The 20,443-nt window shown below is 41.0% G+C and overlaps 2 protein-coding genes across 6 annotated transcripts in view; one reads left to right on the forward strand and one right to left on the reverse strand.

Annotated features, from left to right (window-relative positions):
- Positions 1-28: 28 nt before the first annotated feature.
- etfb (electron transfer flavoprotein subunit beta) lies at positions 29-6,283 on the reverse strand. 3 transcript variants are annotated; one of them, XR_009788866.1, is made up of 7 exons: positions 4,879-6,278; positions 3,994-4,152; positions 2,945-3,103; positions 2,804-2,866; positions 1,721-1,879; positions 1,197-1,419; positions 29-408 (listed from the first exon to the last, which is right to left on the reverse strand). XR_009788866.1 is itself a non-coding variant. In XM_061775799.1 (7 exons), the coding sequence occupies exons 2-7, from the start codon at positions 4,930-4,932 to the stop codon at positions 1,249-1,251; spliced, it is 765 nt and encodes a 254-aa protein (XP_061631783.1). In that variant the 5' UTR covers positions 4,933-4,995; positions 5,740-6,278; the 3' UTR covers positions 457-1,248. The 3 variants fall into 3 exon arrangements, 2 of the variants coding, with proteins under 2 accessions (XP_061631783.1, XP_061631784.1); XM_061775799.1 differs by lacking the exon at positions 29-408 and having other exon boundaries at positions 457-1,419; positions 4,879-4,995; positions 5,740-6,278; XM_061775800.1 differs by lacking the exon at positions 29-408 and having other exon boundaries at positions 1,247-1,415; positions 4,879-6,283.
- A 66-nt stretch (positions 6,284-6,349) lies between these two features.
- LOC133479190 (upstream stimulatory factor 2) overlaps positions 6,350-20,443 on the forward strand; it is a 31,472-nt gene continuing 17,378 nt past the window's right edge. The window contains exons 1-5 of one of the 3 annotated variants that reach the window (XM_061775796.1): positions 6,350-6,542; positions 6,960-7,000; positions 9,964-10,061; positions 12,074-12,193; positions 18,400-18,556. In XM_061775796.1, the coding sequence (XP_061631780.1) occupies positions 6,508-6,542; positions 6,960-7,000; positions 9,964-10,061; positions 12,074-12,193; positions 18,400-18,556 (451 nt within the window). In that variant the 5' untranslated portion in view covers positions 6,350-6,507. Of the gene's footprint in view, positions 6,543-6,959; positions 7,001-9,963; positions 10,062-11,888; positions 12,004-12,073; positions 12,194-18,399; positions 18,557-20,443 lie in introns of those variants that run through there. The other 2 variants (XM_061775797.1, XM_061775798.1) reach the window with 2 other exon arrangements.

The raw sequence follows: 20,443 nt of genomic DNA on the forward strand, positions 1-20,443 counted from the left end.
TTACCAGAAAAGACCAGCCACAATTGAATTTGATAATGAAAAACAAATGCTGCTTTATTGTGATGATAATGTACAATTGAGGCGCTTGCGGTATAATTTTCAAAGTGTGATGGTACTGAGAGACACCGTCCTGGAATCCAGCTAAAAATGCTTGCATATGTAACATGCTTGTCTCTTTATACTGTATTTACAATCATTTACAAGCGTGGCATAGCCTAAGGTTTAGATTTAGTAATTTATTTATTTTTATTTACCGGATGAAAACAAGATGGTTTTGTATTGACCCTTAAGATGGATTTCTAGTTTAAAATACAGACTTGACATCTTTTAAAAAAAATTAAAAAAAAATAAAACTTGAGGTTCTGTGGTTCTGCAGCGGCAGCAGGACAGTGTTTCTCAGTACTTGTCCTGTGAGGGAGAAACAAGAGGGATGACACAATTATTACAAGGACATAGTAACAGTTAAGAAATTTATTTGTCAGGGAAACAAGATTGAGAGGCCACTTCTGTGCACGCCTGCGTTATAATTCTATATACAGAGGAACCTTTAACGTGGAACAAAATTGAAGTCAATTTCCACAAATAGAGTCAGCTTGCTTAATGCTAACACATAACGAGAAATGCCATAGATGGGCTAACAAAACTACCATTTCTAAAAGTAAAAACTAGCAGTAATTATAAACCTTTCAACAATTTTTACCAGAACAAGTGATAGCAATACATGCAGACAGTGCATACAACAATGCTAACAGCATATAGTCTTTAGCCTCTCCAAAACACCACTAATAATATTGCAGCTTAGTTGCTACATGTTTCTTCATCCCATTTACGTGTATATCTGCATGTATTTTACTGCCCCCTGGTGGACAATGTACACACCCCAAAAAGAGCGGCACAATGCCCACTGAATATTAACGATCCACAAACTGTTTTTACATCTTATTTAATTGTTATTACTATATATTTGTTTATAAAGTACAATACTGTAGATTACAGTTCTTATTGAAATACATGATAAAAAAATTTTTTTATGTGTTTTTGGGGTCTCTGGAAAGATCAATGATTTGAGATACAAGTGTTTTGAGCATGGTCACGGAACACATTGAACTTGTATCTTAAGGCAACACTGTATATGTCTCAATACACATTCCCCATAGGAATCTTATACTTCCTTAATCTAGTACTACCATACTTACCTGGCTCTTGTGTTCCGAGCTACATTGGCTTTTATATGCCCTTCCGGCTTCGTTATATGCTGCCCGTCTCCTTGAGTTTGCCCACCAAATCGTCCACAGTCTCCACTTTGATGCCAGCCTGCCTCTGCGGGGGCTCGTCCACCCGCAGCACCTCCAGCCGGGATGTCAGTTCCACACCCAGCTCGGCCGGCTTCACGCTGGCAATTTTTTTCTTCTTGGCTTTCTGAAGGAAAGGGAGCATTTACTCAAGTGCATTTTTGTTGTTTTGATAGGGTTCTACTTTCCGTTGTCTTGATAGGACAGAGTATTGACCAACTTTTTACAAACAAGGAACTTTGATTTGAAACTTTTGTCAAACTCTGTTTGACAAGACGTTGGGAATATTTAGACTGCTAAATTAGCTTCTCATGCTAGCTAGCTAGGCATATGCTTGCCAATTTTGAGCAAAAGGCATTACGTTTTAACATGTCACATGACATTTGCAGTCATTAAACATTAGTGTGTGCATTTTTCCGTGTACCTACCATGATATTAGGCAGTGTGGCGTAGCGGGGTGTGTTAAGTCGGAGGTCCGCGGTGACCACGGCAGGTGTGTTGATCTTGATGGTTTCCAGGCCGCCATCGATCTCACGCACCACTTTCACCATGTCGCCTTCCAGCGTCACCTCTGAAGCAAAGGTCCCCTACAAGACAAGATTAAAGATGCGTAAAAACTGAATATCAATTATAAGGAAAAATATGCCCATCAATGATGATGTCACAACACAGATTTTAAAACCTATTTATTTATTTAATTTATTTTTTTACACTAGTGACAATTAGCAATATTTAAAAAAACAAGACTAATAGTACTGTGGCAAGTAAATAAGAGTAACATTAATATTTTCAAAATGATAAAAAAATGAGGACGTATTTCTGGCTGCGTGATCAGTGTGATTCAATGTAGCTATCCGAGTGCGCCATCAGTTGGCCAATCCGTGAATTTCACCCTAACCTGTCCAGAAACCTTTGACCTGTTTGTTGTGTGCTGGTTTGTGCAGGATCACTGCAGTTCTTCAAGTTCATGCTGATAAGGTTGCTTGGATTAGAGCAGTGGCTGTCAAACATTTTACACCAAGTACCACCTCAAAAAATACTTACCTCTCCAAGTACCACCAAAATGACCAAAATTAAAAGTAGCAAAGTTGGCCAAAGTGTTCATCAAAAAAGATGTTATTCCTAAAAAGTACATTCAATATTATCGTAAGCGACTGAAACATTAAGTACAGTTTGAACATTAACACTCCTTAAACCTAGTGGGGTCTACTTAAATAATAATTCAATCAAAACATATTGCACATTAAAGTTAAATAAAAATTGTCCCTAAATCATCTTTTGAAAACAAATTGTTCTATAAAAAAATAATTGCAAATGTTTTTCACTTAAAAGTTAAATACAACTGTAATGTACTCAACAAATGTGGCGTCGAGGATTAAATAAAATGTAAGCCACTGTTTGTTTCAGGAATACTGAAGAACACCACTTGAGGAAGTAACACACTTTTGATAATAACTGGACAAAGGTATTTTACACATTTAATGACTCGAGTCACAGTTGTGAGCTCTTACCTGAGGCCAGTCAAGGAGGGCTGCTGTCATTTGTCCCGTCTGATTGCAGTCATCATCGATGGCCTTTGAAAATCAAGTACATAGTGATGCATAATACAGCAGTGAGATGAGGCGGGAACTGATTTTAATTGTCTTTTTTACCTGTTTCCCAAGTATTACGAGCTGAGCCTCCTCCTTCTTGGCCAAAGCAGCCATGACCTTAGAGACCTGCAGGGGTCCCAAGTTGTCGTAGTCCTTGCCAGATACCTCCACATGGATGCCGCGGTCGGCTCCCATGGCGAGCGCAGTGCGGATGGTCTCCTGAGGAGGGGAAGATGAGGCAGACTTTGAATGAGGTAGGATTGGGCAATAAAATCTATTCATTTGAATCTTTTTTTTTTTTTTCAAATCAATGTATTTTGGTTTTTTGTGTGTGTTTGTGTGTGTGTGGGGGGGGGGGGGCAGACTCTGAAGCTCAAAGCACATCCTCGCAGATGTGCACTGCTCCCATTCATATTATGGCTGCAAACAGACAGGAGCTAGTTTACAAAACCACCACCACTAAGCAGTGATTTAGGTGCATGCTGAAAACTTTTGACCAGAGATATGTGCTTCCAAGCCTCAAATATTTTTGAGGTTGCCTACCTACACAACATGAGAAAAAGTCCATGGGAAAGCTGGAAATTGTGTGGCATTAGAGACAGACATATGCACCAGCTAAGCCATTTTATTATGTTAACTGTTGAACAATTAATATGTTGATTTATTGAGGATTGTGTTTATATACATTTTGATGAAAGCAATATTTTTCCACGAGGTATCGCTGCTATCAATCGTTTAAGACTGGCGGCGATTGGACTAGCTGAAGCTAGCAAAACTAACCATTATTCCCATCCACCACCATCTTATTTTTGTACTCTCTGACCCCCGCAGACTGTACCGCCTTTTAGGCCCGCAATTTTACTGGTCCAGAAAACACTATAGTTCAACGACGGCAGCGGATGGGGGAGCCAAAGTCCTCTAGAAATTGGCCGCTTGTAAGATGAGATGTTAAAAACACAATGTGCGATTCATATACTTCAAGCTTTAAACATTGATGCGGAGTAATAAAGTCAACTCAACTAGTCGACTAATCAGTTCAACTCCTAATCGTAAACCCATATTGCCAAAGTCTATTCTGAAGTGGGAGAATCTGGATGTGAGATGCCCACCAGTGCCTGTTGCGGCCCGCAGCTCACTGCCACCACTTCCTTAATGAGTTTCTTCTCCTTCAGCTTGACCGCCTCCTCCACAGCGATCTCGCAGAAGGGGTTCATCGAGTGTTTCACGCCATCGGTCACCACGCCGCTCTTGTCTGGCTTCACCCGGATCTGAGAGTGGAGGGCAAAGGAAGACAGGCAGAACAGAGTCACGAGGGAGAGTGTCAGCTAATAAACACCATATATTGTATGACTCTGTCAGAGATTATCAGTTGTGCCTTGGCCAATAATCAAATTTCACTTAATTGGTCTGGAAGGTATTTATTTACTGCAAATTATTTATCTTTGTTCATCTATTTATGTCAACGATGTATAGGGACAGCCAAAACAATTAACTTTTTAAACAAGATCACAATTATTTCAGTATAATGTATACTTTTTGTGACATTTTTGGGGGCGGTGCGCCATGATATATTTCAAATGTACAATAGATTGCACTTTACTAGATAATCTTGCTTGTATTGGACCGTGATCAGACGAAGTAAAGAGACTGTCAACCTGGGTGTTGAAGATTGTTTATCACATTTCATCCATTGGAGTGGGGGAAAAGCACAAGGGGCAGCCAATCCTTATGCTGCACAACATAACAACATACTATCGCCTCATTGAGTAACCAGTACAATAAACGATTTACAATCTCAGGTAAAATATTCACCAAAATGTATCCTGATTGGTGATTCGTCTAATTAAATGCATGCTTTCCAACATATGACATATATTTGTGCTACACTTGCTGTTAGCATGCGGACGCTAGCAAATGGAACACAAAATGTCAAACCGTCAAACATTCCCCTAAAATCATTTGCAACATTCATACAAGTTAATATATTATATTACCTTAACTGCGTAGTCAATGACACGCTTGACTCCGACGAGGACGCGACCAGACATGGTAGGTGAACCGGTGGAATGAAGTTGTGGACAGCGGACGTAACCGAGTCACCGCAAGTGAACCTTCACCCAAGGGGGAGTCGGAGTTATTTTAGGGTAACACCAGGAAGGAAAGTCGGGGCCGCCTACCATTTTGACCAATGAAAAGCGGCAACGCTCATTATACTCGGCGCTAATTGGCTGAGTTTACAGAGTTCCGTTGCAAACTTCATAAACGTGAAACCTCGCTTTATTCTAACAAAAAAAAAACATATTTATTAGTTATGAATAGCATTAGGTCTTATTTTATCGTCTGCAGTAGTTTGACAGATTTGTTTAATATAAGCAATGAACCCTGTGAACTACTACTGCGGTACCGCTCAAGAGCTACCGTGTTGAAAACTAAACGAACAATTGTTCCGATTATGTGTGGCAAAGTTCAAAGCGATCATTATGCTTAATAATATAGTAAATTATATTATATAACCATTATTTATACCTGGTTATTATTTTGGAAACGGTTTTACATATCACAGGGCTTTAAAAAATAAAAATAAAAATAAGCGGTACGGAAAATGGATGGGTGGATGGATGTCAAATAAAATGTCAGGCAGCTGACGTATGTACAACTTATATCTACAATAGTAATAATAGTTTAATTAAAACACGAACGAATGAAAAACATGCCATGTCACAAGAAGAAATGTGGTTTTATGTACCTGTATTTACAAAAAAATATATATATCTTGAATAGGATTTTTTATTTTTAAAGAAAATATACAACCGCGCAGGCCGCACGCTCGAGATTGGTTAGCATATCTGCCTCACAGTTCTGAAGACCTGGGTTCAAATCCGGCCTCGCCTTCGTGGAGTTTGCATGTTCTCCCCGTGCCTGCGTGTTTTCCCCCCGGGTACTCCAGGGGTAAGTTATTTGTTTATATGTGCCCTACGATTGGCTGGCGATCGGTTCCGGGTGTACCCCGCCTCTCGCCCAGTCAGCTGGGATAGTCTCCAGCACGCCCGCTACCCTAGTAGTGAGGGATAAGCAGTGTAGAAAATGGACGGATATAACCGCGTATACACTAATAAAAACACGTAACGAATAGAGTTAACTTGATTTTCCCGAACAAATGTACGAGGAAAGCACAGGTGACCAAATCAGAAGACGTCGAACATCTTGCTACTTTCTGGTTAAACGCAAAAATAGCTTTGATGTTGCGTTCAGGGGTGCATTACCGCAACTCGGAAGTTTCGGCATCGATACGTAATAGTCAAGGTTTACATTGTTGCTAAACGTCATAGTTTGGACAAACACAAGTCGTTTTTGGGCAATTCAGTTGCTGCGGCATGACACGTTCCCACCAGGATAAACCGCTAAATTGGAACAAGCGGCGTTGAAGTCACTCCGTGTTACCCAGTTGCACCGGCCGTCCCGCCGGCCTCCATTTTGCCTCCTAAGACGAGCTACGTCTCACGTGTCCTGGGCTGTCTCCTCTCACATGACCCGAGTGTTTGTTCCCGTGATCAAGCACTTCCATCTCCATCCGAAAATCCCCTCATTTTTTTTTTTTTTTTTTTTTTTAAATTCAGACACTGATGGATATGCTCGAACATAACCTGGACAACGTCAGGTAAAAGCGTGTCACAAAAATGGCTAACCAACACAAGCTAAGTACAACATGCTAATAATCCTTTCCCGAGTAAAGAAGAAGAAGAAGGTCGGACTTTAGAAAGTGGTGGTTGTAGCTTTATAGACTTTATCGGCTAGGCAACTTTGTGGCATTGTAGGCAAATAGACGAGTATTTATATCACAAACAGGGTGGTTATTATGAGTAAATGACCAAAAAACAGGCTGGCAAAGTTAGCTTAGGCTAGCTTTTAAAACTAAACTGGTCAGGTGCGTATTGAAAATATATATTTGAGTTACAACTTCATTGAAGCTAAGCTAACAGCTAAAGTTGCATTTTTTTTGTAATAAATTCACCTGAAAATGACATTTCATAGCTTTAACGAAAAAACGTGACATTTGTGTTGTGTTTATCCGCAGCCAAGATAAACAAGAAGAAGAGGCGCTGCAGGCATCAGACGGTAAGAGTATGACACTTCTCAATATAATACATATATTTTTGTATGACTTTTAACAATGCAAATACATTGGACATGGGCTTATATTGGGCTTCCAGAGAAGTGTCATTGCACCTGACGTTTGCATTCTCCTGTTTTCATTGTCACTTCAGTTGTTAATTGGAAGTTTAACAGCTTCTAATGAAACATCAAATAATTAATTTATCGCTTTTCTTGATTGTCAGAACAAGTCCTCATCTGCAATTAACTAAGCAAACAGTTAGAGGCAAGTTATTGAACTGATCCGGTGATTTGCTTCCCATCTTTTGGGGAGTGTTAACGTTTCAGATTAGTCTAAGCCCCTGGCATAAAGCATAGTAAATGACAAAAATATCAAAATATGCTAAGAACAAAGAATGACAGCATACAGTGGGGCAAAAAAGTCTTTAGTCAGCCACAAATTGTGCAAGTTCTCCCACTTAAAAAGATGAGAGAGGCAGACGGTAAGAGTATGACGCTTCTCAATATAATACATATATTTTTGTATGACTTTTAACAATGCAAATACATTGGACATGGGCTTATATTGGGCTTCCAGAGAAGTGTCATTGCACCTGATGTTTGCATTCTCCTGTTTTCATTGTCACTTCAGTTGTTAATTGGAAGTTTAACAGCTTCTAATGAAACATCAAATAATTAATTTATCGCTTTTCTTGATTGTCAGAACAAGTCCTCATCTGCAATTAACTAAGCAAACAGTTAGAGGCAAGTTATTGAACTGATCTGGTGATTTGCTTCCCATCTTTTGGGGAGTGTTAACGTTTCAGATTAGTCTAAGCCCCTGGCATAAAGCATAGTAAATGACAAAAATATCAAAATATGCTAAGAACAAAGAATGACAGCATACAGTGGGGCAAAAAAGTCTTTAGTCAGCCACAAATTGTGCAAGTTCTCCCACTTAAAAAGATGAGAGAGGCCTGTAATTTTCATCATGGGTATACCAAACCTATGAGAGACAAGATGAGAAAAAAAGAAATCCCGAAAATCACATTGTCTGAATTTTAAAGAATTTATTTGCAAATTATGGTGGAAAATAAGTATTTGGTCACCTACAAACAAGCAAGATTTCTGGCTTTCACAGACATGTAACTTCTTCTTTAAGAGGCTCCTCTGTCCTCCACCCATTACCTGTATTAATGGCACCTGTTTGAACTCATCAGTATAAAAGACACCTGTTCACAACCTCAAACAGTCACACTCAAAACTTCACTATGGCCAAGACCAAAGATCTGTCAAAGGACACCAGAAAAAAAATTCTAGACCTGCACCAGGCTGGGAAGACTGAATCTGCAGTAGGTAAGCAGCTTGGTGTGAAGAAATCAACTGTGGAAGCAATTATTACAAAATGGAAGACATACAAGACCACTGATAATCTCCCTCGATCTGGGACTCCACGCAAGATATCACCCCGTGGGGTCAAAATGATCACAAGAACAGTGAACAAAAATCCCAGAACCACACGGGGGGAACTAGTGAATGACGTGCTGCAGAGAGCAGGGACCAAAGTAACAAAGGCTACCATCAGTAACACACTACAAAGCCAAGGACTAAAATCCTGCAGTGCCAGACGTGTCGCCCTGCTTAAACCAGTACATGTCCAGGCCCGTCTGCAGTTTGCTAGAGAGCATTTGGATGATCCAGAAGAGGATTGGTATAATGCCATATGGTCAGATGAAACCAAAATAGAGCTTTTTGGTAAAAAGTCAACTTGCCGTGTTTGGAGGAGAAAGAATGCTGAGTTGCATCCAAAGAACACCATACCTACTGTGTAGCTTGGGGGTGGAAACTTCATGCCTTGGGGCTGTTTTTCTGCAAAAGGACCAGGGCGACTGATCCGTGAAAAGGAAAGAATGAATGAGGCCATGCATTGTGAGATTTTGGGTGAAAACCTCCTTCCATCAGCAAGGGCATTGAAGATGAAACGATGCTGGGTCTTTCAGCATGACAATGATCCCAAACACAAGTCTCCAGATCTCAACCCCATAGAAAATCTTTGGAGGAAGTTGAAAGTTTGTGTTGCCCAGCGACAGCCCCAAAACATCAGAGGAGATCTGCATGGACGAATGGGCCAAAATACCAGCATCAGTGTGTGAAAACCTTGTGAAGACTTACAGAAAACGTTTGACCTCTGTCATTGCCAACAAGGGTATATATCATCAAGTATTGAGATGATCTTTTGCATCTCCGGGCACTCCGGTTTCCTCCCACATCCCAAAAACATGCGTGGTAGGTTGATTGAAGACACTAAATTGCCCGTAGGTGTGAATGTGAGTGCGAATGGTTGTTTGTTTCCATGTGCCCTGTGATTGGCTGGGGACCAGTTCAGGGTGTCTGTCTCCTGCCTCTCGCCTGAAGATAGCTGGGATAGACTCCAGCACGCCCGCGACCCTAGTGAGGATAAGCGGTACAGAAAATGGATAGATGTACTTAACATCCACTTGTCACACTGGTTGAAATCACTCAGTTTTATGCTGGGTCTGTTCTGTCTCATGCAAATGCTCAGTTCAGCTTTTGCTACCATGACAACCGGAGGCGCAACTGGGGCGTTGCGACAAAGTAACTCTGTTGCTACCTTAGTGTCTTTATTGCAATATTTAGTTACTTTTCTGACCCCTCTAACAAGTATTTTCCCAAAAAGGCGAAGTGCTCTCTCACAGACACACTTTAGGGGCCGCTGTTAGGATTTTTATTGATTTAACTACCTGGATAAATAGAAACTAAATGAGCAGTTTTGTCCCTCTTCAATCCATGTTTATTTTTTGTTTTTACCTTTTGGGTGGAAGTGTCTAAGTTCAGCGTGACTCCTCCACTCGTGGTGATAAAGGGCATTTTGACCACAGGGTATCTGTCGGTTATTTATTTATTTATTTTAGTAATTCTGTAGTTGTAAAAAACTAACTGAAATGTTGTTTTTGGGGCACTGTCAGACGGAACCAGAGACGAGCAGGCGGCCGTCACCATACAGCAGGCCGCAGCGTTTGGAGAGCCCAACATACAATACCAGTTCCGCACTGAGGGGGGACAGGTGAGTCGAGACTGTTCAAATTGACAGTTTTCTCTAAATAGCATTTTTAATTAGTTGGAACGTGAAAGGATTTGTGTATGCTCGGTAACCATTTTCTTATTTTTGTGCTGTCCTCTTTGGTACAGACTGTTTGAGGTTGCATTTTTTTTGTCATGCGTTTTATTCGCCCACACCCATTTTAATGTTCAGTGAAGAAATCAGGCATGTTACTGCATTTTCTGAAGAAACGGGTTTTCTTTTTTCCTGTCTCATAACCTGACTCTTGTTCATGCACAACTGTGGCTGAAACGATTAATCGAACAACTCCTATAAATTATGAAATAAGTCGACGCAAAAATCTCTGCCTCGAAGCCTCGCAGTGACTAATGTTACTGCAGACTCACGCACCACTCTGTGTAAAAAAAAAAAAAAAAAAAGGTTGGTGTGATGGCAGCAAGCTAGGAGGAAAGAGTCTGTAAAAGACAGAGACTGTTCATAGTTTGGTATCATTTCACAAAAACAAGATGCAAAAGTGGAATGTGTCTAATGCAAAGCGACACTAACTAATGTACCACAACAGCACGTCTACCATCACCAACACAAGGTATCGATGTTAGCTACAGTATTTTAATATAGCCTAGTTTGAGTGTATTGTAATGTCCCCATGAGTGATCAAGGATAGACACAGCTACTGGTGCACTTTCAATCACTGAATTGAATAAACGATAGCAAAATACACAGTACATGTAATAAGCACATTTATATTGCTATAGTCACAACTGACGCCAAAGCATTGAACAGGCACACTGGCTAACTGTTAGCCAGTTAACTGCCAGCCACTAACCTGAGCGCACGACAGCCAACTCTACACTCTCATTCGCTGTCTCCCACGTCACTCACCAGGCCAGGCCTCACCTTCAAAAGTCACACACACCCACACACACACACACACACACACACACACATGTGCTTAAAGTCACAGATACAGACTGGTATTATAATGTGGAACATGAGGATTGCAACCCAGTAAAAACAGTAATACCTGTACCTCACTTATGCATTTTGTTGTTTAATAATGCAGAATAATTTTTTTATCCAATAAATCGATGGGATAATCAGTAGAATGATTGTTTCCAAAAATATTCGATAGCTTAAGCTCCACTAAGAAATGTGATAACCTTTGAAAGAAATATGTGCTTCCAAACACCAAATATTTTTGCAGAAGTTGCCTTGCTTCCCCTGTAAAACTTGACACGTGAAAAAAACGAGATCTTATATTAAAATGTTAATTTTTAAGTAACACTTTTACATGCATATTTTGAAAAATTTGACTTTTTCCCCCCCCAAGAGGAAGTGTTCATTTGCACATTATCTGTAAATAAAAACATATGTATTTCCACTTCTGTTGAAGTTGATGCAAGTTAATGCTTATAAATGTTTTTTTTTTTACTGTTGAGATCAAGAGAAATAAAGCAAATCTCAGAAGAGAGGGGGAATAAAACTTGGTTTGAATAATGTCTTTGTCATCTGCTTTTTCTGCAAGCATAAGGGAAAATATTGTGAATCAGATTACCAAAAAAAAGTCATGTTTTTATTTATTTATTTTTTTTTGAGGCCGTATCTCTCAGCCCTACATAATAGTCGAATAGATGAATTCATACTGGATAATTAGCGTGGAGTTCAAGTCGGTATCCGGTCATCCATGCGGTTTCGTTTTGGCGTAAACATGGGGGGAGAGGGACAGAGAGAGTGTGAGCAATGTCATGTGATTTCAGTCTGGGTTAGGGATTGGGACGAGGCCGCTGTCACATGTCAGTCAGGGGAGGGAGAGAGTCACATGACGCAGGGCTACAAATTGGGTCTCCCTTGGAACAAACGAGGGTATTTTGTCATTGGGGAAAATCCACTCTGAAGCATATTGTGTTGGACCTTGTGGGAGATGATCAATAAATCTACCAGCCAGGTATGCATACTGTAGGAACATAACATCGGTTTACTTTTTATCTTTTTTTCCCCCCACCCCCGTCCTTCAGGTGACATACCGTGTGGTCCAGGTCACTGACCAGAACCTCGAGGGACGGGACGACGGCGGCGGAGCAGTGAGTGTTGTCTCCGCAGCAGCCTTCAGCGGTGCTCCTCAGGCTGTTGCTCAGGTACCAGTGTTTCCGTTTATTAGTATGCTGTTGTTGTTATTTTTTCTTCTTCTCTATTTTACTTATCGACACTTTAGACATTTTCACCATGACGTCACACGTACTTCTGGGAGGCAAAACACTGAGCGTTCCACTCATAAACAAACCCTTACATGTTATTTGACCAAAGCAGAACAATTGGGAAAACAGGAAAAATGGCTTGAATGATTTTAGCGTTCTCTACCACCATAGTTTGAATGTGTGAAGCACAGGTGTCAAACTGGTGGCCCGGGGGCTAGATCCAGCCCGCCACATCATTTTATATGGCCTGTGAAAGCAAATCAAAATGGCTAATTGTGTTCCAGTGTAATAATGTTGAGATATTGCAATTGTTACCAATTGTTTCCAATCCTGCTTTGAAAATAATTGTATTTGTTAAAAACATGTTATAGACTTCTGATTTTACTAGTTATTCATCAATGTGTTGTGTATATCTCATTATATGACGTGATACTTCCTTCATATGGGTTCACAGTCATAACGGCCCCCCGAGGGAAGTCATAACTATGACGTGGCCCGTGACAAAAATTTGTTTGACACCCCTGGTGTAAAGTGTCAGTCTAAAAGAAGGTATTACGTGAGTTAAATTGCTTGGTTGAACAGATAAATTGATTCAAAGCTAGAGGTGGTGGCTATTCAGATTGACACTGTTGCATGATCATTGGGTGGCTCGCTAGTTGATTGACTTCACTGGTTATCAGATTAATTAATTAATGGCACAGATGAGCTCTTTTGACACTTCAAATGAATAGCGCACCGTTGTTTACTAGCAGGCTAGCCATTATGTTTTACTAAATTACTCAAAAGACAACCCAATCAAACATTTTACACAAACCTGTGAGAAAATGTCCTTGACAAACCAGATGATGGAATTTTTGTTCCCAGTGTCTCTCTTTAGAAGTGGCTACTCTTGACTGTTTTGCGATTTTCTCTGTACAACTCCTTACAACGTCCACTCGATTTATCCTCCTCACCCACTGGTTCCCCTGTATTAATTTAGATGTTTCAGTGGTAGTCAATCTGTAGTCTGCCACTAGAAAGTATCCTGGCGCCAGTTGTTGACAAACATTATAAAATACTGAACTGTAGTCTATTGGGCCTCATTGTTATTGTAGTGGTTTCCCTTGGCCTTCAGGGGGCGTCACTCACCTGTGCTCTGATAGCACATGGACCAGCCACTTCATTAGGTTCACCTGCACATGCTAATGCAGTAGATGAGGGGGGGGGGAAACGTTTTTTTTTTTTTTTTTTAATAATAAAATATTTAATCCTCAGTTTTTAACATTTTTGTATTTCTAACTAATTTAAAGATAATTACAAATTACAGTATTTTAAGAAATGAAAACATGTTAATATGTAAAATTGTTTATTTGACTAACATTTGAATTATTACAATAAATCCACCAGCCAGTGATTTAATGAGATTAAAAAAAAAAAAAAAGGAAAAAGGAACCTTTTAACCAACCAATTTTAGGAAAAAAAACAGATACATTAATACAACAGAAACAAACATTACAGGAGTCTTTATAATGTAAATGCTTGGTGGGTTGGATTTAAAAAAAAAACAAAAAAAAAAAAAAACCAAACATGGACCATCCCTAGTCTAATGAGAATTTCACCTGTGCAAAGCCAATAGTACTCACTTTTGTTTGGTATTAATTTAGCAACATGTTTATTATTGCGGCTGTTGTGGTATTGTACTGAAAAACATTTAATAAATCGAAGGTATTTACACCCTGTAAAACTGACCGTTATCTTTATCAAGGCAAAAAGTGCCGTGTCTATCATTAGATTGTGGAGATGTACCTAATGACGTGGACAGTGAGTGTATAGCCACATTGGCACTTTAATTTGAAGTCTGAAGTAACGTTCAGATGAGGAAGAACTTAATGAGAAAATGGATTCCACTGACCTTGAATGCGGAGCACCTCACCGGCCGCTTCAGTAGGTACCCCTGCACATTTAATTAAGGTTCTGTGAAGGCCTTCTTGGTTTTTGTTATTTGACGGAATGGATTGCCTTTTTGGCCAGCACACACGAAAACTCTCCTATTCTTACAAGTCCGTGTATCTTGGTGAAAGTGTATGCATTTTAGGGGTCCTCGAGCACGATCTGGGTGTGAGCTGTGGCCGACAGTAGATCCTGTGCGAGTGTGCTCATTGTGTTTAGGAATTATACTGTTCTCCTGGTGTTCACTACATGGCTGAAAAGTGCATTGGCAACGGTGGCTCTCCTTTCCCAAATGCAAGGGCATTACAGTAAGTAAGTGCACTGAAGAAATCCATAAAAAAATGATCGCTTAAAAAAATGTAATAGCGAGCGTATGACAGATGAACCACAATATAGCAGGTGGATGCCTCGTCTGAAACGAACCATTTTCATTGTATTTGTTTTAGAAGTAAAAGTATTAATTGATTAATTGACAACTATTTGATTATCAAATTAATTAGCAACTATTTTGATAATTGATCAATTGTTGAGAGACCTTGTTTAACTTAAAATTGTCTTAATCCTCTGATTTTAGCCTCTCCACAGTAAATATTCTCAGAATTCTGTAGTCCTCCGTGAAAGCACAGTGATTCTTTGTGATTTATCAAAATAAAACATTTGCCAACATTTAAAAAAACAAACATATTTTCTACACTGTCAATATGAAAAATGCACTTTTTAGAAGTTTTTAAAAATCTGATTAAGACCAGTAATAATCAACAGATTAATTCATCCATCCATCCATTTTCCGTACTACTTATCCTCATTAGGGTAGTGGGTGTGCTGGCGCCCATCTCCGCTAACTCTGGGCGAGATCCTGAACTGGTTGCCAGCCAATCGCAGCGACAGATTAATCGATTATTAAAATTGTTTGTTTCAGCCCTAATTTATTGTTTGTACTTAACTAAAGACTTTGTATTAAAAAAATACTTTCTTCTTCTTTTCCTTTCGGCTTGTCCCGTTAGGGGTCGCCCAGCGTGTCACCCTTTTCCATGTAAGCCTATCTCCTGCATCCTCCTCTCTAACACCAACTGCTCTCATGTCTTCCCTCACAACATCCATCAACCTTCTCTTTGGTCTTTCTCATCATCCTTCTACCAATATATTCACTCTCTCTCCTCTGGACGTGTCCAAACCATTAAAGTCTGCTCTCTCTAACTTTGTCTCCAAAACATCAAACCTTGGCTGTCCCTCTGATGAGCTCATTTCTAATTTTATCCAACCTGGTCACTCTGAGAGCGAACCTCAACATCTTCATTTCCGCCACCTCCACCTCTGCTTGCTGTTGTCTCTTCTGTGCCACTGTCTCTCATCCGTACATCATGGCTGGCCTCACTACTGTCTTGTAAACTTTGCCCTTCATCCTAGCAGAGACTCTTCTGTCACATAACACACCTGACACCTTCCTCCACCCGTTCCAGCCTGCATGGACCCGTTTCTTCACTTCCTGACCACACTCACCATTGCTCTGGACGGTCGACCCCAAGTATTTAAAGTCCTCCACCCTTGCTATCTCTTCTCCCTGTAGCCTCACTCTTCCCTCTCCACCCCTCTCATTCATACACATATATTCTGTCTTACTTCGGCTAATCTTCATTCCTCTCCTTTCCAGTGCATGCCTCCATCTTTCTAACTGTTCCTGCACCTGCTCCCTGCTTTCACAGCAGATCACAATGTCATCTGCAAACACCATGTTCCATGGGGATTCCAGTCTAACCTCATCTGTCAGCCTATCCATCACCACTGCAAACAGGAAGGGGCACAGGGCTGATCCCTGATGCAGTCCCACCTCCACCTTAAATTCGTCTGTCACACCTACAGCACACCTCACCGCTGTTCTGCTGCCCTCGTACATGTCTGTATTATTCTAACATACTTCTCTGCCACTCCAGACTTCCGCATTGCAGTACCACAGTTCCTCTCTGGGTACTCTGTCATAGGCTTTCTCTAGATCTACAAAGACACAATGTAGCTCCTTCTGACCTTCTCTGTACTTTTCCATCAACATCCTCAAGGCAAATAATGCATCTGTGGTACTCTTTTTATGCATGAAACCATACTGTTGCTCGCAAACACTCACTTCTGTCCTGAGTCTAGCCTCCACTACTCTTTCTCATAACTTCATTGTGTGGCTCATCAACTTTATTCCTCTATAATTCCCACAGCTCTGCACGTCACACTTGTTCTTAAAAATGGGCACCAGCACACTTTTCCTCCATTCTTCAGGCATCTTCTCACCCGCTAGAATTCGATTGAACAAGCTGGTCAAAAACTCCACAGCCATTTCTCCTAGATGCTTCCATAGTTCCTCAGGAATGTCATCAGGACCAACTGCCTTTCCATTTTTCATCCTCTTTAATGCCTTTCTAGCTTCCCCCTTACTAATCATTGCCACTTCCTGGTCCACCACACTTGCCTCTTCGACTCTTCCTTCTCGCTCATTTTCCTCATTCATCAACTCCTCAAAGTATTCTTTCCATCTATCTAGCACACTACTGGCAACAGTCAACATATTTCCATCTCTATCCTTAATCACCCTAACCTGCTGCACATCCTTCCCATCTCTATCCCTCTGTCTGGCCAACCTGGAGAGATCTTTTTCTCTTTCTTGAGTGTCTAACCTGGCATACATATGCCTCTTGTTTGGCCTTTGCCACCACTACCTTTGCCCTGTGTCGCATCTCAATGTATTCCTTTCGCCTCTCCTCGGTCCTCTCAGTTTCCCACTTCTTCTTAGCTAACCTTTTTCCTTGTATGATTTCCTGTACTGTGAGGTTCCACCACCAAGTCTCCTTCTCTCCTTTCCTGCCAGAAGATACATCAAGTACTCTACTGCCTGTGTCTCTGATCACCTTGGCTGTAGTGGTCCAGTCTTCTGGAAGTTCCTCCTGTCCACCGAGAGCCTGTCTCACCTCTTCCCGAAAAGCAGCACAATACTCTTTCTGTCTCAGCTTCCACCACATGGTTCTCTGCTCTGCCTTTGTCTTCGTAATCTTCCTCCCCACCACCAGTCATCTTACACACCACCATCCTATGCCGTCGAGCCATACTCTCCCCTACCACTACCTTACTGTCTGTAACCTTCTTCGGATTACATCGTCTGCACATGATGTAATCCACCTGTGTGCTTCTACCTCCGCTCTTGTAAGTCACCCTATGTTACAGCCTCTTCTGGAAAAAAGTGTTCACTATAGCCATTTCCCTTATTTTTGTAAAGTCTACCACCATCTGTCCCTCCAAGTTCATTTCCTGAATGCCGTACTTACCCATCACTTCTTCATCACCCCTATTTCCTTCACCAACATGTCCATTACAATCTGCATCAATCACGACTCTCTCTGTCTGGGATGCTCAGAACTACTTCATCTAGCTCCTTCCAGAATTTCTCTTTCACCTCTAGGTCGCATCCTACCTGTGGGGCATAGCCACTAATCACATTATACATAACACCCTCAATTTCAAGTTTCAGCCTCATCACTCGATCTGATACTCTTTTCACCTCCAAGACATTCTTGGCTAACTCTTCCTTTAAAATAACCCCTACTCAATTTCTCTTCCCATCTACACCATGGTAAAATAATTTAAACCCTGCCCCTAAACTTTTAGCCTGACTGCCTTTGCACCTGGTCTCCTGGAGACACAATATATCAACCTTTCTCCTAATCATCATGTCAACCAACTCCAGAGATTTTCCTGTCATAGTCCCAACATTCAAAGTCCCCACATTAAATTCTAGGCTCTGTGCTTTCCTCTTCTCTTTCTGCCGTAGAACCCGCTTTCCACCTCTTCTTCATCTTAAAAAAATACTTTTAAACCTCTCAAATGGATAAATTTGACCCGCCACACAACAGGAGGGTTAATGAACTGTCAAGCTAGCAAAGCGGTACAGAGGGTGAAACGTTTGTCTGGCGAGGATGACGTTTGCATTGCAAAAATCTAATTAACTTTTGGGTTTAAACCAGATTTGTTCGTCAGGAACAGTACTTATTTTGGCTTTGCACACTTCCTTTTTTACACTATTGCAGCTGTCATAAAGCACTTTGCTATACCTGGGATGGCTGGGGGGTCTCGCACAGCGGCGACTCGTGTTTGGTCTGACGAGAGCGAGGTGGACTTTTTAACTGCCGCCCACTCATCCTTTCTTCGTCTTCTGTCTGTCTCTCTCTTATCTGTCACAGGCAGTGATCCAGAACCCTTTCAGTAATGGCGGAAGCCCGGCAGGGGAGTTAGCGGGAGGGGAGGCGCGCTTCGCCTACTTCCCCGCAGCGGCGGTGAGCGATAGCGCCGTGTCCGTGCAGGCCACCGCCGCCGACTCTGCACTCACGCAGGCAGGAGGTAAGGCCAAAGGAGGAGGTCTCGCACTCAGTTTGGGGGTGAAGTGCACTGACAACACAGCACCAAGAGGCAATGGGCCAAAAGTACAGTAGAACATTTTTTAATTCTCTGAAATTTCAGCTTTTTCTGCCTTTGTTCCTTCCTTCCTTCATTACCGTCTTCCTTCCTTTTATTACCCCCTTCCTTCCTTCTGCCATTTTTTATATTCTTGCATCTTTATTTCCAACCTCCCTTTCCTACCTTCCTTCCCATCACACCCACTATGTCTTTCCTTTCAGTCCTCCTTCCTGCCTTTCATCCCTCCTTCCTTCTCTCAGACATCCTTTTTCCCTGGCCATCTTTTCTTCCTGCCCTCCTCCATCCCTCCCCCCCCCCCCAGACAGTTTTTAGACAGTTTTTCGCCTTCCTTCCTCCCTCCCCTTAGACAGTTTTTTCCCCTTGCATTTTTTTCTGTCCTGACCTCAGAGAGGTGTAGCAATCCCCTTAAGACAAAATTTGATTGATGCCCCATGACGTCACTACCGGTCACAACTGTGAAAAATAATGTCACTTACAGCAATGGCACACATCTGTGACACATATCACTTATGACCACGCCCTAGAGTAGGGTTGAGCATCGTTTGAATTTGAGCGATTCCCGTCCCGATTCCTCATTTCGATTCCGGTTCTTTAAGGGGGCTGGGTACAAAAAGTTTGTATGGTTTAAATAAAGGGTGTCCAAATTGTGAACATCCTTTTTCTTAGCAGCCTGCAACATAAACTAAAATGAACATTTGACTCAGGGTTCTTTATAACCAGTATCAATATCAACCATATGAACTAAAAGGCAATGTGATTGGAAATAACCCAATTGACTTAATATTCATTAATTATTGTTTCAGCTAAATTTTAAATGTAGCATTGTTAAAATAGTTATTTGGGACTATTTTAGCACATCAAATGGTTTATGTGCAAGTTTTAACTTGACTTGACTTTAAGCATGTAGCCTTTTATTTTGTAGGGTACGCACCGGAACACAGCATTTTGCCACAAAAAATAACTACACACGAGAACGAAAGTAAAACAAGAAGCCATGAAAAAGAGTAATGAATGGAACCAAATGCTCTGTAAAATATTGATTCCTCTACCGATGAGACACAAGGTTAGTGTTTGTGATACTGTGAGACAACGTTTTTGTGAATTTTGTCCCAATTCATTGTGATGTAAAGTTGCTAGTTTGACCTTTGGTGAAGTTTTAGCTCAATGTTAAGCTTGTAATGTAACTGTTTCTACTTTCTTTCCATTATGGTAAAGTAATTTTATATTTTATTTTTGTCTGTCATCAGCTCTTACGTTGGTTTTAAAAAAAAAAAAAAAACAAAAAAAAACATCAGTGCAAGAGTGTAACCCACCGTTTAACTTGTTAGCTGCTTCAATGCTGGCATAGACTTATTTGATTGTTTCACTCACCCAGTTGACTGAAGTTTCGCGTGGTGTAGGCTGAGCTTCCTTTCCACAATATAATCTTAATTCAAGTGTTGCACTGAGGTGTTCATCGTGGTTATTTATTTTAACATAGTTAAGACACACTTTTGTGTGCCGCTGTCATTGGGCACAAGCACGTCTTCATGCGCATTCTTTTTCTTTGGTTTTTGCCGCTTCTGCATTAGTTTTCACCACTTTCTTCTCCGGGATCGGCGGACTGTAGGCATCGGAACTGGGAACTGAATCTTTTTCATTTGAACAATTCCAGGAGAACCAGAATATTAGTCCCAGTTCCAACCGATTCTCGATACCCAACCCTAACCCAGAGGCAGGGTAGGGTTGCCGCAAAACTTTATTCTACCCTTCTGACATCCCCTCACCTTCATCTGGACACAGATATTCTCCAAGGTTATTTTCCTGATG

The sequence above is a fragment of the Phyllopteryx taeniolatus genome, chromosome 6, assembly GCF_024500385.1.
Source record: "Phyllopteryx taeniolatus isolate TA_2022b chromosome 6, UOR_Ptae_1.2, whole genome shotgun sequence".
In the NCBI taxonomy this organism is placed as follows: domain Eukaryota; kingdom Metazoa; phylum Chordata; class Actinopteri; order Syngnathiformes; family Syngnathidae; genus Phyllopteryx; species Phyllopteryx taeniolatus.

Coding starts and splice junctions, on each gene's coding strand:
- etfb (XM_061775799.1), bottom strand. CDS start 4,932: ATGTCTGGTCGCGTCCTCGTCGGAGTCAAGCGTGTCATTGACTACGCA. Junction 4,153..4,878: donor TCATTGACTACGCAGTTAAG/GTAATATAATAT, acceptor CTCCACTCTCAG/ATCCGGGTGAAGCCAGACAA. Junction 2,867..2,944: donor TCGTAATACTTGGGAAACAG/GTAAAAAAGACA, acceptor TGATTTTCAAAG/GCCATCGATGATGACTGCAA.